Source organism: Dunckerocampus dactyliophorus, chromosome 18 (assembly GCF_027744805.1).
Source record: "Dunckerocampus dactyliophorus isolate RoL2022-P2 chromosome 18, RoL_Ddac_1.1, whole genome shotgun sequence".
NCBI lineage: Eukaryota > Metazoa > Chordata > Actinopteri > Syngnathiformes > Syngnathidae > Dunckerocampus > Dunckerocampus dactyliophorus.
The window spans coordinates 14,630,144-14,646,873 of record NC_072836.1 but is presented as its reverse complement, the minus strand read 5'-3'; the positions used below and the strand labels follow the sequence as shown (position 1 = coordinate 14,646,873).

General features: G+C 41.6%; 2 protein-coding genes and 1 long non-coding RNA gene across 3 annotated transcripts; 2 read left to right on the top strand and 1 right to left on the bottom strand.

Moving 5' to 3' along the window:
• The first annotated feature begins 364 nt into the window (after nucleotides 1–364).
• aldh16a1 (aldehyde dehydrogenase 16 family, member A1) lies at nucleotides 365–13,407 on the top strand. The gene is made up of 17 exons (XM_054759083.1): nucleotides 365–591; nucleotides 1,273–1,372; nucleotides 1,727–1,853; nucleotides 1,943–2,100; nucleotides 3,116–3,193; nucleotides 3,283–3,470; nucleotides 3,546–3,704; nucleotides 3,777–3,935; nucleotides 4,583–4,739; nucleotides 4,826–4,901; nucleotides 5,460–5,565; nucleotides 5,741–5,865; nucleotides 5,997–6,167; nucleotides 7,185–7,389; nucleotides 7,492–7,677; nucleotides 9,016–9,141; nucleotides 9,277–13,407. The coding sequence occupies exons 1-17, from the start codon at nucleotides 502–504 to the stop codon at nucleotides 9,448–9,450; spliced, it is 2,385 nt and encodes a 794-aa protein (XP_054615058.1). The 5' UTR covers nucleotides 365–501; the 3' UTR covers nucleotides 9,451–13,407.
• LOC129170933 (uncharacterized) lies at nucleotides 2,845–16,314 on the bottom strand. The gene is made up of 4 exons (XR_008566703.1): nucleotides 16,234–16,314; nucleotides 4,575–4,707; nucleotides 3,514–3,685; nucleotides 2,845–3,451 (listed from the first exon to the last, which is right to left on the bottom strand). It is a non-coding gene; the product is annotated as an uncharacterized LOC129170933 (long non-coding RNA).
• Nucleotides 13,671–15,480, top strand: LOC129170932 (ferritin, middle subunit). The gene is made up of 4 exons (XM_054759087.1): nucleotides 13,671–13,952; nucleotides 14,709–14,855; nucleotides 14,926–15,051; nucleotides 15,129–15,480. The coding sequence occupies exons 1-4, from the start codon at nucleotides 13,851–13,853 to the stop codon at nucleotides 15,282–15,284; spliced, it is 531 nt and encodes a 176-aa protein (XP_054615062.1). The 5' UTR covers nucleotides 13,671–13,850; the 3' UTR covers nucleotides 15,285–15,480.
• Nucleotides 16,315–16,730: the final 416 nt, after the last annotated feature.

Genomic DNA, 16,730 nt, shown 5'->3' with positions numbered 1-16,730 from the left:
GTCGACCAAACCATCTCGTGTTGAAACAAGGCAAGATACGTGTCAAATCAGCTTTTATGTGTGTAAAATATTCGATTATTGTGTTCACTTATTGTTTGGCAGTATACACAATATTTTATTTATTGCTTGTATGAATTAATTGTTACAGTGGCACCTTTTTATGTTGAATTTGCTGTTCACATTGCGTTAATAAAAAAGTGGTTAGTTGCAGAATATAGTTTAAAATATTCAAATAAAAATTAAGTTTAGCTAAAAATTTAAACTTTTTAGTTTGTAGGACAAATATAAAACAAACTATGTCCATGGCGGAAAAAAAATTCACCTCAAGTTGTTAGCCGGCGGAATTGAAAAGCAGCACGTTCACTTTTTACGTGTTGTGACTTTCGTCTGTTCATGCGAGGGTGGGAGCGTTAGGAACCAAACAGTTTGAACTCAAACGGCTCTTCAGAAGCGAATTGGGGGCGCAGAGGAGATTTATTGCTATAGCAAGTTGCAACTATAATGGCCGGTACCGCCACAAAAACTGTGCACGATATTTTTCAAAGCATGGAGTACGGACCAGCAGCAAGTTCCAGCACTGTCACTGCACAGGTACATCGTCAATATTTGTTCATGAAAATTACGAAGCAAACAGACTTATTCTTGTTTTATACGGCTTATAGCAAGCCACTGGTAGAGTCGTTACTGTAGTCATGTGAAGTTCATTAACTTTTAGGTGGCTGTAACTCACAAGGCAAACATGTGACTGGACTGTACAGTAACCTCAGGAAATGTCATGCCTCCACTTAAATCTAATTATTGTGTTATTACAAGAGGATAATAGTTCACCTTAGTTTTCTCATTCTGTAAGGCAAGCTAAGTAGAATGATGCTGACGGGCCACTTTGATACAGTTTGTGCTAGACGACGATACATTAGTCCAAAACAAAAAAAAAGAGCTGCAGGGCGAAAATGGCCCCCTGGCCGCACTTTGGACACACCTGTACTATGGTTGAGACAAGATGGAGGGACATTTCGGATGGGAACTTTAACTGTCAAATAGACAGAAACATTTATGCTTGAGATTGGTCAATTTTGAACTTTGCTCCTCAGTCTGTAAATAGTTTACTCTCTTCCTCATCTACCTGGCTTTGATCAGCCAATGTCCAGCCTCGGCGGCCTCTTTCCAACCAATCACCAATCTCCTAACTGACTGTTTCAGGTTGACCTTGTTGGAGTTATGTTTATATTGTGAAGCTATATGCAATTTTGTGCTATCTCTTTGCTCCTTTAGGCCTGGCTGGATCATCATTCTCGCGCTCTGGGTCTGTTTATTGACGGCAAGTTTGTCCGTCCAGCAGACAGACGGACTCGCTCACTGATGGACTCCAGGGGTAAACACAGATTTTTTTTTTCCTGGCAGCCATATTGGCAATTGACAAAAAATCCTTCACATTGTATTTCTTAGATGGTCAACAGTGATGCATATGCACATGATGGCAACACTAAAGCTGGTTTTAACATCATATTACAATGACAATAGCTCCGCTCTCAGTTTTATTGATTTGGCTATACAGTATAGCGCATCATTTGTGACGCCACAAATAATGTTGGACCACCACAAATGTCAAGCATTTTTGTGCCTTTTGGTTGTGAAATTTACCAGAATACCTCATGTGCACAGTGCCGAAGTTGAGTAAAAGAAATTTAACATATACACGGCCGTTCACCCTACACCTGCTGTCTAGGTGGCCTCGTGTGCAGTACGGTGTGCGCTGTGGAGGCTGATATTTCCCGGTGTGTATCCTCTGCCATTCAGGGCTTTGAGGCCTGGAGTGGCCTGTCCTGCTACCAAAGATCCAAAGTCCTACTCAGGTAAGTGTAACATAACACTCTAGGAACCTAGGAAAAGACTCCAATCCCATGATGCCTGTGTTCATTCATCATTTGTCCTCTTATAACAGGTTGGCGAGCACTCTCGGGCAACATGGCCAGAGTGTTACTGAGCTGTGTGACATGTGTCAAGCCCCCATCTCCTCCTCCACCCTTGTGAGAATGTTGCAGTACTACAGCAGCTGGGCTCAGCTCAGAGACACTCTCATCACAAATTGGACGCCACTGGGTGGGTGAAGGAGGCCATGTTATTCTGCTGACACACAAACAAGCACACTATTTTATTGTGTAACGAAGTCCCGGCCCAGCACATCTGTAGAGGTTTATCAGACAGTATTAAACTTAAAAACTGAAAAATGAGTGCTGCAGCTATGAATCCAACAGAGGACGGGGTTTCACACGTCAATTTACTCAACATTTCCCAGCAGGAAGGTGCTCTAACAAGATGTGGTTTTATGTAACTGCGTGTTTTGTAAGTACAGCACCGTATAATGTATGCCTGTAAAGTAATCTCATGTTTACGAATTAATTGATTTATTAATTGGTTCCAGACCCGACTGAATTTCCGCAAAGTTGGATTCCTTATTTTGGAATATTTTCTGAGTTAGAGCATAGAAAACCTGTTTACAACATTCTAAATACATTATTTTTAAGATTATTAAACCGATGCAGATTCTGCATCACTGTAGACGCCGCACCAATCCCCCCTGTTGATCTCGCGTTCCATTCTTCCCTCACTTGTGAACAAGACCTCGAGGTACTTAAACTCCTCCTCTTGGGGCAAAATTTCATCCCCGACCCGGAGGTGGCACGCCACCCTTTCCCGGGTGACAACCATGCATTCAGACTTACAGGTGCTGATCCTCCTCCCAGCCGCTTCACACATATTGCGAACCGATCCAGTGAGAGTTGAAGATCTCGGCATGTCATGTTGCTGGCTACAGTTTCCATGTTAAAGGTTTTAAAAAAGGAATTTGGAAATGCCCGGTGGGCCGGATTAAGACGCTTGGCGGGCCCGATGTGCCCCGCGGGTTGCAGTTTGTGCACCCCTGATCTAACCCATAATGCTTGAAGTAAATGTTAAAGGTATTGCACTCGGTATGACTATTGTACGACTATGTTGGGCTCTACCTGTTGCAGTTTTGAGTTTTTCTCACAAATGAGCGATTATGACCGTCACAGGTTTGTTAGATTTTTTGCTACAATTTAGTTTTCAACTTGTATCTGCTGTTCTTGTTTTGCAGGTGTGGTTGCTGTGGTTGTCTCTGATGACTGCACTCTCTATTCCCTGTTGCTTAAAGTCTTACCAGCGCTAGCAGTGGGTAAGATACTTGCTGTGGGTTGATGACGTACATCATATAATATTTAATCTAGTTTTGGAAGATGTTTTGAGGTACTGTCTTCTCCTCAGGTAACGCTGTCATCATTGTCCCTGGTCAGAGCACCTCCGCTCCAGCGCTTCTACTGGCTCAACTTTTTATGGCAGCAGGCGTTGCTGCAGGAGCCCTCAGTGTTTTAACTGGCAGTGACATGTCGCTGGCTGCTGACGTGGCCCAGAACCCCAGCGTCAGCTGTGTCACCTACAGTGGCAACAAGCAGGTGCACATCAAAACATATCTTTAACCAGCATAATAGATCATACCTGTATGATGTGTTGTTTTTATTGTGTGCCAGGACGGCGTGAATCTTTGTAAAGCCACAGCAGGGATGGGTCTGCCAGTCTCTGTCTCGCCAAACGTTGGCGCCACATGCCCCATTATTATTTTTGAGTCTGCTGATATCAACAGTGCGCTGGATGACGTGATAGAGACTGTCTTCAAGAAGAAGAAAGAGGCGAGTCAAGAGAGATTTATTTATTTTTAATGCTTGTGTGTTTAACAGTCCTTTCTTCCTCCATTCCTGCAGGTGCATTGGGTGTTGTGTGTGCAGGAGAGTGTGCTGGACAGCGTGGTGGCCCGTCTACAGATGCGCATGGTGGGCTTGAAGTGTGTGACTCTTCCCAGCAATGACGCCAGGCTGCTAGTGGACACTACAGTGCAGGAAGCTCAACGCAAGGGGGCTACGGTTAGTCACGAAATATTCAACGAGATCTTTGCTCTGCTCTGCTGACATACATTATGCATGCACTGGTGGTTTGCCACAAATACATTTGGGCCACTACTTTTTTTTACTTTAAGATTTGGTGCTGACTGTTCACCCTCGCTCACGAACACATTATAATGGAAGCGTCTATGTGGCTTGTCCTGAAGTCGATGGCATCGTAACGCTGGTTCTTAACACACCTCATACGCACATACCCGCGTGTTAGAAAGCATCTACCGCGACACAAGTGAAACACCCTAATTGAGGTTTACAAACATGAGATAAAGACACACAAGCTCTGTTTTAGCCATCCACACACAAACACTAAGATGCAGTTTTAAAAATCTCCACTGTGGTTTTGCAAGTACTGTCTGCCTGTAATTGTTTCTTAATGTGTAAAACTGAATTTCAAATGTGTTTAATAACTGAGAGGCATATTATAAGCATCTTTGGGGATTTTTATGGGTGCATCCATTTTTGCATTCGCATGGGGTTTTGGAACGTAACACAATGTTTCTCATTTTCTCCCCAGTTCAAGTCCCTATGACAATTCTTAAAACAAAATTGCATTTTTTGAGCCTCTGTCTTAATTAATAACATGTAATAAGGTCCATTTTTCACCTCTTCAGTTGGTGCCATCCTGCGCTGTCCCATCTGCTGGTGTCCAGTATCCTCCCACAGTGCTCTGTGGAGTGGCCCCCTCCTCTCCATGTGTTGTCACACCTTCTCCTGGGCCGCTGCTTCCTCTTATGACCTTCAGAAGCAACACAGAAGCAGTGACTCTCGGTAGTGTGTGTTCATGTTTAAAGTAATTGTTGAGGACCACCCATTGTCCACTAAAACCTCACTACTGCTCTCTGTGTTGTACACAGGGAATCACAGCCCACATGGCCAAGCAGCTTCGATCTGGACTGAAGACCTCACTCTGGCTTTGGAGACGGCAAAGAGGCATGGGCATTCACACACACTGTTTTGCTATTAGCTGCTAATTCGTAGAACTTCTGAAAACAAGTTGAAATTGGGTGGTAAAGGTAGAACTGCTGCTGGGTAGGGTTTTCCCCATTAACTAAGCGTAAGCCATAAGCGTATTTATCGCCCGATTCCAACAACGTATTCATACGTCTTTTATGTTTTTTTGAGCAAGAGGCAAAAAGAGGTGTTGATGCAACTCTGCACTAACGCATTAACATTTCACAGCACTTTTAAGCCATAAAAACAGCCACAAGGTGGGAGGAGTACATTTGATAAGAGCTCGGCAGGGATCATTCACTGGAAGAATCACACATGACAGGAAGGAGGAAGTGAGAGAGCGTGGAGGAGTGTAGCGTGCAGAAGATTACGCATTGTAGGGAAATTGAGCATGCACACTTGCGCGCTCACGTGCACACACACAGTGCAGTCCCAAATGTGAAAATTGTAAAATTGTAAATTGTAATAAAGTAATCCTTACTTTAATTGTAACCTGATATTGATAATGTCCTCCTCTTCCTGTCTCTCTCACTCTAGTCTTTCAGTTGGCTCTGTGTGGGTGAACTCCCACCCTCTATCCGATCCATGTTTTCCTTTTTCGGGTCACAAAGACAGCGGCACCTGCACCGACGGAGGGCAGGAGGTTGGTTCAATAATAGGTCAAACTGGTACCTTGCACGCCTATGTTATTTTAATTTCTGTCACACTCTAAATCTCTGCATATGCAAACACATATCATAACTGCAAGGATGGAGCAGCTTTCTCAGTAAATTATTTTAAGCCTAAATAATTATTACCTGTACATCTCTTTCTTCCAGGGTCTGTATCAGTTTCTACGACCGTATTACACTTCCGCTCTCCCTCGTGCTTCACCGGTTGCTATGGACTATACAAAGTTTGGAACTGATGCCCCCGAAGTTATCATTCCGGATGACACAGCAGGGTAAGCCTGTTCTATATGTCCCTGTATTCATCCAAATGTGGTGTTGACATCATCATTAACATAACGTTTTGGAGATGAAATATCTTCTACTGATCGTTAAGGTAATTTTGCTCACATACTCTCTTGTACAGTACGCCAAAGTCCTACTCCCAGTTAATCGCTGGAAAGGCATCCAAAGCAGAGTCCGGCTGCAATGTGGCGGTTTATCCACAAGGAGGCGGCAGCGTGCTAGGCTACTGTCCTGATGGCGGCCAGAAAGACGTCCGTAATGCTGTGGAAGCAGCTATCAAAGTTCAGCCTGGGTAAGATTCACTTACCGAAACACGCAAACACCTCTACTCTATGTTGGGTAATCCAGCCGGAAGAAAAACCTCTTGAAACAGAGTTGGCACAGGCCTTTTATATAGTTCAACCACATTTTCCCATCATTAACCTAAACTTCTGCCAGTTGGCTTCCGATTCTTCTTCTCCCCTTGGTGACATCATGCAACTGATGGCTGTACTTCTCAGTGTAAACACACGTATGCACTCAAAATGCTATGTGTCAGTGCAGAAGTGCGCAAATTTAGACACAGCCAAAGAAGTATTGGTGGAAGAAAAAAAAAATTATAACCATCATTACGAGCTAGTTTGATGGTAGGAAATGTGAAATGGACCTTTTTTGTATGCTAAGACTTACCAGGGCACTTGTATAGAGTAAATCTGGTAGGGTGTTGTGTAACCTTTCTTTCTGTTTATTGGTTTATTGCTGGTTAAAGACCAACTTGACACGATGTGACATACAAAGCAAATGAAGACAGTGTGTCAACATAGTTTGGCTATGATCAATGTTTGTGCATTGGTACTGATTTATTGACCGTCTTCTCTCAGATTTTGTTTGTTTTTTACTCATAGACAGCTTTCTGCTTTTCATGTGTTTTTCACCTCCAAATGCAGTCTCCACAAGCAAAACGTATCCTACCCAAAATGAAACATTCTGTGATATTTATTATATTAAATAAGCCTTCTAGTCGGACACGCGTGGGTTAAAGAACAAAAAAAACACAGGTGTCGGTCACATGTGCTAATATTTTGCTCACATGAAAATTGGGTGGGTTCAAGCAAAAGGGTGCTGCCTTCTAAGTTGTGCAAATGATCCAGATATAAATACCTGGAATGTTGCTCTCTGGTCTCGTATTTGATGTCAAACCCAAATGTTTTCAGTCTACAGCAAAAGAAAAAAAAAATTAATTGGCCCCCGCTGTTCCAATACTTCTGTGTCATGGTGTTTTTCTGTAAGATCTGAATATTTAACATCAGTATAACTTTTTTTCCTCTAGTTGGATGAAAAAGAGTCCATCTGCACGCGCTCAGTCCATCCAGTCTCTGGCCAAGGGTCTTGAGGGAAAAAGGCGAGACATCGCAGCATCAATCAGCAGCCAAACTGGTCTCCCAATGGAAGAAGCTGACATGGAGGTGGAGCTCAGCATCGCCAGGCTCAGTGATTGGGCGGCGTACTGTGACAAAGTTCGCGGCGGAACTCTGGTGAGCTCACAAATTAATACATTTTAAGTATCGGAGAGGATTTTACGCTTCGTAAATGATTGTAAACCCTCGTTAACATCACGTCTGGTCTGTCTTGTTCAGCCCGTGCCACAGTCTGGCTCGGGCTTCTCCATCCCTGAAGCCCTGGGGGTTGTAGGGGTGGTCCTACCTGACAAGCAACCCCTCCTCTCCATGGTAACAATGCTTGGGGCAGCCATCTCCACAGGCAACGCCATCATCATGGTACCCAGTGAGAAGTCTCCACTACCAGCACTGACATTTATTCAGGTGAGTGTGATGACTGCATTGTTTAAATGAATGATTAATGTTACTGAGTCTCCATGTTGGGAATAAAACAGCGGAAATTCATGCTAGTCTTAGTATACACATGCTCACATTAGTCATTAGTGCTGGTTAGGATCATTAGTTTTGGATTTATAAAGTCATGTAGTAGGGCAGAGGTGTCCAAAGTGTGACTTGGGGGCCATTGTTGGGCTGTCGCTCCTTTTTTATTTGCCCTTGGCATATTGTAAAAATAAAACTAATGTATTATTAATGACATATATTATTGGATATTACAGTAGACGTGTCCAAAGTGCAGCTTGGGGGCCATTTGCGTCCCACAGCCTGTTTTTTATTGGCCCGCGCACATTGTAGAAATAAAATTTAAACAACAAAAATGGGAAAACTAGAGCAAAAAGACAAAACGTAAAGAGAAGAAGCTGAAATATTAATAGCTAATAATAAAACAAAGCTTTGACTTTAAATCTGGGCTGTAAAAAATAACGCATTAACGGCGGTGACTAATTTATTTCATAAATTATGTTACATTTTTTAGTGTAATTAATGCATGCGCACCAGAGCAAGCACAACTCTCTGTTATGACGGCAGACGGATCCGTCATCAGAAGAATGTCCCGACATTCATCTTTCTGTATGTTAAATAAAAAAGGTCTTATTTCAGACATAGTTGCTAATGTTGATTAATCTGATTACATTTTTTTCATCATTTGACAGCCCTACTTTAAATATATATACCCGTGTATATATAATGTGTTTTTTTTTCAACCTTTTTACAAAATAAAAAAATACATACAAATATAAAAGTGGCCCCCCACGTCCTTTACTTTTCAGTATGTGTCCCTCGATGGAAAATGTTTGGACCACCTCTGTATTACACTAATTTGCTTTCTCAACAAAGCTCTGATGTGGATGTTTTGTTCAGATGGGTTGGCTTATATTGACCTACACTGGATTGACTTTAGCATGTTTAATATACAAAATGTATCAAAGTGGCCCACGCATGTTTGAATTTTTCTGTATGCGGCCCTCGGTGAAAAAAACGTTTAGACACCCCTTTGGTACGGCAACAACTTCATGGCATCATGGTGTGTGATAAAACTGCACATTTCGGGTGGCCTTTTATTGGGGCCAGCCGAAGGCACACCTGTGCCATAATCATTCTGTCTAAACAGCTTCTGTATACGCCACACCCGTGGGGAGGGTGGATAGGTGCAAAGGAGACGTGCTCACTAACACATAAAAGATGCAAACAAAAACAAAAGTGTTGCATTGTCTATTTTTGTCGCGTGTACATATGGAAGGGTTCATGTCCATGTGTCTTCAGGTGCTCCTGTCTTCAGATCTGCCAGCAGGCTTGGTCAACATCATTACAGGAAGAAGAGACCAGCTGACAAAGGCTCTGGCAAATCACAGCGTAATAAAGGCCATCTGGTATTGGGGCAGCCGTGAGGTGAGGACTACGCCCATCAGACCTGATGAGCCCAAAGTTGAAGGAGCTCAACAATTCCTTTAGTCATGTTTATCTTTAATCCATATCGTCAGTATCCAGACACCTCACAATGGCGCTGGTCTCTATTTGCTGCAGGGCTGCCAGTACCTCCGATACACCTGCACCAGCCCTCTGAAAACACTACACCTGTTCTGCCAAACAGACAAGGATGGGAAAGATGGCAACAGAGACTGGACTCACAATTCTGTCTTAGAGGAGATGTGGAGAAACGCCGTCCAGTGGAAGAGTGTGTGGATTCCTACAGCATAAAAACACCAACTACAAAAAAATTAAGGTGACTAGAAATGTAGTTTTTACTCTTCCAATATCAACTTATGGAGTTTTACATACACAGTGGAACCCGCTTATGTCAGCCAACGAAGCCCTGGTCCACCATGACCATCAAATCTCAGACCCAAACAGGTTCTATGAAAATGGGTCTGTTTATGTTGACATGTGTCGGACTGTAGTATCATTAACCCCCTCATGATCACTAAGCAGTGTCAAACTGTGTCTAGTTACACGGCATTAAAATGTGCACACATTGACTTCCTGTTCAAACTAAGCTTCAAAATAAAAGCATGGAAGTATTAACCTGGATTCTACCACAGCAACTAACAAAATACACGTACGAAAGCTTTGTCATTGTAGCCAAGACATCAGTGGACATTTCAGGTATCAACTTATTGCCACCCCCATGTGAGGAATGGTCTCACCTCGGCCACCCCCCAATGAAAAATGTCTGACTGCGGCACTGGAAAGCATACAACAAAATCACAGCAGATACTCTCAGATAAGAGTATAAAATATCATACGACAACAGAAGAATCTCAGTGAATGACATGCAGAAATGCAGAAAACCACGCTAACAAAGTGAAATATTTATTATCGCTAGGGGTGTCACAAGATCCTGCGAGATTAAAACGTGACAAGATTTCTCGTTCAGAAAAAAAAAAATAAGGCCTGCGACGATAATAAATGAATTCATCACACATTAAATGAAAATGAACTAGGTCATTTTGCCGGCCTCAGTATATTGCCATGTGCATGCGTGTCTGTTTTCATCGTCTCTCGCCTCCAAACAGGCAGGAAGAGGGTTCACTCTGTGCATTGGTGTCAGCGCCTTGACACATTTGTTCCATAGAACAGCATGAACGGAGTGAGCCCTTCTGGCATACAGTTTCTTTGTTGTAATGGGTGGAGGCGGTGCCGCTAGCATACACACGGTGCAGAGTGTAACGTCGTAGAAATTCAATTAATAGACTGCAGTATGTTGTCATAAATATTTATTTAGATTTTTAATTTTACTTATTTTCTTAATTAATGTTAAAATGTCATATTGTCTCGTCCTCGTAGGCCTAATCTTGTGTACCGTCTTGTCTTGTGAAATGAGTGTCTCCAGACACCCCTGTTATCGCCCATTCTCCTTATGTCTGTAGCGACGTAAATGTGCAATCAAAATCTAGTTTTGGTTCTTACGACAACCGCTTATGTCGACACCAGTCAGACTGTTTTAGGGGTGTCGACATAAGCGGGTTGCACTGTAATTTGACGATTTAATAAAAAATGTTACCAACTTTAAGTGTAAAAAGTTTATTATAAAAAAAAGATATCCCTGTGAATTATGTAAATGTGCTTCCAATGAACAACTATTATGGTTGTTTTGGAAAGTGCATTAAAAAAGCTTCGTTTTTTTTCTTTTTTAGCTAACTCATTAAACGTATGATATGACACCAGAAAGCTAAAATATTTGGTGCATCGACGAATAAATAAATGCTCATCTATCTGTGTAAATGTAGCCTCCAAAAGGTTGAAAATGCTCCGTAAACATCCGATCAATATGTTGTCGAGCAATGACTGATAAGGCCTAAATCAAGTGAAGGCCAAAGGTCAGTTTGTAGAGTTTTACAACAGTCAGCAGCAGAGAGAGTAGACTGGCAGAACAAGCAGTAACATTTTATAAAATGGCACTTCCAACAATGATGGTGATTTATTTATGCTGACTTTCTGTGGAGTTTGCATGTTCTCCCCGTGCGTGTATGGGTTTTCTCCGGGCACTATAAGCGGCACAGAAAAAGGATGGATGGACTTTCTGCCAACATGTTCTGCTCTCCTACCTCATGTTGCTCACACGTGTACAGAATGTTAGATCATGTGTGACAGCTACACTGACCATGGATACACTATTCTGTAATAAGAGATTTCAATGTAACTTGAAGGTACGACATCCCAGATTGTTTCACTGTACAGCTTCATCTTCTCCATGTTTTTGAGCAGCATTGTCAAAAATGAATCCTGTAGAGCACATGTGTCAATGGAGGGCCGAGACACTGCAGGTTTTTTCTCCAACCAGTTTCTCCAGCAGGTGTTTTAATTGATGATATTGAAGGTGTTGTTGTGACCGGCTGGAACGAAAGCCTGCAGCGTCTCGGCCCTCCATGGCATGAGTTTTATACCCCTGGTGCAGAGTGTGTCCTCTTCAAATAACATGTTGCCTTTACGACTGTAATATAATAATTGAGCTTATAAACATTCCGTTGTCAAATAAGCCATAGTCCTTTCTGTTTAAAATGTAGAATTAAAATATGACTTGAGTTGGTTTTTTTCCCCGTTTCTGTCTGGAGACTTGCAAATGTAAGGTGGTCCTCGGGTTAGGTATGAGCTCCATCGCCAGGCTGTGATGCAAGTTGAGTTTTAGTGGAAATGTAAGTTGCAGATGATACCTAAATTAACTCCTGAATCAGTCACACTATACATGGAACACATGAAGCACATATAAAATAGAATGAAATGAAACGGTAATAACAAAGACAACTCCTTACTTTTATCCCTGTGGTTGTTCTACCTTCTTCAACTATTGTCCCAGCCTACTCTGGAAGGATCACCTCCACTTCTTCTCCCAGATCTCCTTTTAACAGCGCATTGAATCTATGACCCCTCTAGCCATTAGAGTACTGTAGTTGGGACCAAAAGAGTGGCCAATATCGATGAGCGTTTCTCCTATCTCTGAGCTTTTTATGTTAATTTTCACTTCCATGGTGATGGCATTGCTTTTCTTTGGCGCACCGCCTGCTTGGTAGACAACTAAGCAATGCATCATGAAAAGTCTATACATTTTTTTTTTATTCTAAAGGTGCCATAATTTAGATTGCTGTGCAATTTGTTGGTCAATGTTTTTGTTGTTGATTTTTTTTTAGATACTATTGAACTTAGTGATACATAGGAATGACTATCAGGTACATTCCACTGTTCAAGTATAGTATAAGTATGTGGAAAAATAAAAGAATAAAAAGGAGATTACACAAAATACTACCAGTTACCAGCCTTATATAACGTGATTTTGTTTTGTGTGATCTATGATTGGACTTGCAAGAAACTGAGAAATATGTAAAAAATATATATTGATGGCTTAAGGCTTTTCTGCACAGCTCTGTATAATAAAATGGAGAAACAAAAATGCATGAAAATACCACATTGTGTCATTTATGTTGTACAAGTCCACCCTGAACTCTACACATCTTGTGCAATTCTCTTCTTTCCCCCCCTTTTGCGTTTTGTTCCTGCCAGCAGAGCCATGAGGTCAACTTCCTGTCAGACATCCCCCGGTCACAAGATCCCTCCCCTAGGAACCCATGACAGTGCAAAAACAAAAAAAGGTTAAAAGCTTGCAATGGCAAGATGCTGAGTCACAACAATGACACAACAAAATCTTCCCCCGCTACAAATTCACAAAGTCAGGGTACAGCGAAAGGGCTGTGTATTAACTTGCAGTGCTGAGTAACTGTGACTCAGCAAAAGTCAGAGTACGTTTTATGGTGTCTTATGTTAGCAAATGTTTAATAATTCTATCTCATGTAGAAGACGTATCAGGCGTCTGAATGTGGATGTGTGCTTTTTGTTTTCAGTGTGGCAATGCAAATTATGAATATAAAATAAGAGGAAAGATATTAAAGATAAATGAACAACAACATGCTGGAGTAAGAAATTGGACAGAAATGCACAATTCATAAACAAATGGTGGCTAGAGATTAAGTGATCTTGCCAATTTCTATCCACTTATACAGTTGCTCTTACTGATGCTAAAAGTGACCTTTGCTCTGTAGTTCAGAAATAAGGCTGTGTTATTGAGCAATGCACAATTATCAGCAGATGTCATGTGATTTATTTGTACGGCAAAATGCTTTAATTATCTAACATGGTGTCTGAATAATTACATATTTTTAGTGTTATTACTTTGCTCTTTGTTAACAGGTAGATTTACTGAATTTGTAATTATGAACTCAAATGAGTGAGTCGCAATAAATAATCCTGCACAGTTGGAGCGTGACTCATTACATTTTTAACGATCAGCGGTCACATGATCAGAACACGCCAATGGAATGTTGCGCTGCAAGTCCGTGTCACGTGATGCCGAGGCCCGTGATTGGTGGACGTATGCGGAATGACGCAATAAACGTCGCGAGGTTTACTTGGGAGGTATAAATACTCGGGGTTCGCCTCAAGCCACAAAACGAGCAGAGGTTCTTGCTTCAACAGTGATTGAACGGAACTTCTTTCGGTCCTTTTGCTTTCCTCAGCGACTCTGTGAGAACTTTACACTTCCAAACAACTCTACGTAAAGCTCTATTTTTGTACCTTTTTGTAAAAAAAAGATAAACAAGCCAGCCAAAATGGAGTCTCAAGTACGCCAGAACTACCACCGCGAATGCGAGGCCGCCATTAACAGAATGGTCAACATGGAGCTGTTCGCTTCCTACACCTACACTTCCATGGTAAGCAAAATTGGATTTCTAATGTTAATAGTATTGGTTCAGTTAAACGTTTACATAACACATGACTTAAATCGTGTATGGGGAACGATTGTGGTAAAGCCGTCGCGTGGAATTTCTGTTTTCGCGGACTTCCATACTTACACTTTAGCATTATAAGTGCACAAGTGAACGAACGTTACCCACTCAAAAGGCTACCGTAATTGTACGTATGATAGTGGGCGAATTTGGTCACAAAAATGTGTAAAATTGAATACTTCGTCAGTACAGTTCAAGTATACGGCGTACACTGTGTACTTAGTTCCTGGGGGCGCTAATTGTGACTGTGTAGTACAAGTTACTATCGTTGAGTAATAACAGAAATGACGATTGCAGTATTTAACCGCTTCATCTTCTACTTCTCCCCCTTTTTTAATGAATTACAACCACTCAAGTTACTCCATACCTTTCCGCTGCTTAACAAATATGACCATCATTTGCTGAAGTTAGGCTTCGTCGCTGCACACTCACTATTTGTGTCGAGTGTAACATCCGGGTACTGGCGGCGCACTGCAATTCTCGGCGTGAACGCACTTGAGCACTCAGATGCTAAGTGTAAGTATGGAAGTGCGCAAATTGAGACTGCTTATCGCTCAAACTCGCTAAATAAAATTGCCGAGTCACGTTTAGCTTGCAGTTTTTTAGCCGTCAACCTATGACGAGACAGTTGACTTACAAGTGCTATAATGTCTCTATTTTTTTTTTTGGTCATCAAACCAGGCATTTTATTTCTCCCGAGACGACGTGGCCCTTCCAGGCTTTGCTCATTTCTTTAAAGAGAACAGTGAGGAGGAGAGGGAGCATGCTGAGAAGCTGCTGTCCTTCCAGAACAACAGAGGTGGACGCATCTTCCTCCAGGACATCAAGGTGTGCAAATACTACATGTTTGATAATACCACTACACATATGTGTGCTATATAACGATTGTTTTTTGTAGAAACCAGAGCGTGATGAGTGGGGGAGTGGACTTGAGGCCATGCAGGGTGCTCTGCAGTTGGAGAAAAACGTCAACCAGGCTCTACTGGAACTGCACAAACTGGCCTCTGATCACGTGGACCCTCATGTAAGCGGTCTGATGGACTGAAATGTTAAATTGATCAGGTACACCTGTACTAAAACGTTTGGTTCTGGTGTCCACAGCTGTGTGACTTCCTTGAAAGCCACTACCTGAACGAGCAAGTGGAAGCTATCAAGAAGTTGGGCGACTACATCAGCAACCTGTCCCGCATGGACGCCGGCAACAACAAGATGGCAGAGTACCTGTTTGACAAGCACTCTCTGGGGGGAAAGAGCTAAATGCTGTTTGAGTGCCTTCTCAGTTTAAACGGGCCTCCAATGTACGCACGCATTCTCTTCAGCTGTTTAACATAATTTCATATCTGATCTGGTTTCTCACATGTTGCAAGGAATATTGAGAATTGAAGTTGACTTGAAAAGTTAAGATTTGATCATGTCTTTAACAAGCTACTCTAAATAAACCTTTTGAGCTGGACTATGGTCTACTGTACTTGTCTGAACCCAACTTTAAATAGCCATATAACTTTAAAGGAGCCATATTTTGCATATTTAAGGGTTGTTTTTTTGGGGGGGGGGGGCCACAAGTGAGGCACTATAGTAACAATGTGAACTATGGCATAGATCTCTAGTTGTGAGCTAGGTCAATCTGCATTCTCCTCTTGGCCACCATGCTGAAGATTCTGCAGCCTGCTGTAATTACACACTCTAGAACAGGGGCGGCCATTACATCGACTGGTAGATCGCCAAGGTAGATAGAGTCGATGGCGTAAACGTCACTTTGTAGTTGTCATATGACATCAGTCAGCTGACGTTAAGCTCCCCTCCTGATTCCCGCTTGCTCCCCCGCAGCGTTTCAAGCAACACGCGAAGATGCAACTCTCATCTTTATTATGCCGATTACAGATGAACTAACTCTGCGGTAAGATGTCTATATAACAAAAGTTATCTGTTCACTTGTAGTGGCTATTACGTAGAAAAAAAGTATTGTTTACTGGCTAATGTTTAATGAACATGCTTTAACGTCTCGTGGAGACTCCCATGTTTTGCCCCTCTTAAATATTTCCTGCATTAACTTTTATCCCTAAAATATCATCTCCCGTCTTGCAAGACAGTGGTGCAGCACATTGGCGACGGGCATTTCCCTTATTTTCAAGGCTTGACTATATCCACGCTAACCGTAATAGGTGTCATAACTGTTTAACCACAGGGTGGCGCCACACAAGTTTACCTTCAGCTTTTCTCCAGCTTCACGTCACTGGTGCTTCTGTAGTCCAGCACAGGAGGCCATTTGCAGCCCGCAGTGCATTCTGAAAATATAATGTAATGTTAAAAAAATGGGAAAATCAGTAATTTTACAAGAATAAATCAAAATAGTAACAGAAAATAAGTTTTACAAGTTCGTAATTTTATGGAAATAAATGGTAATATGAGGAAACATTTGTTGCATTGAGTTGAAATACAAAATACTTTTTTTTTAAAGGGAGGGTAAGATTGACAAAATGAAAAAAGTTGTAATTTGTGTTATAAAATAAATAAAATTAATTATGGCAATAAAGTCAGAATTGCAAGAAGAAAGTTGAAATAGTCAAGTATAAAAAAAATGTAATGTACAAGAATAAAGTCAAAATATTAAGAGAAAAAAGTCATTTAAAAAATGCAAATGTACAAAAATAAATTAGTGTATATATATATATATATATATATATATATATATAATATAAAAAA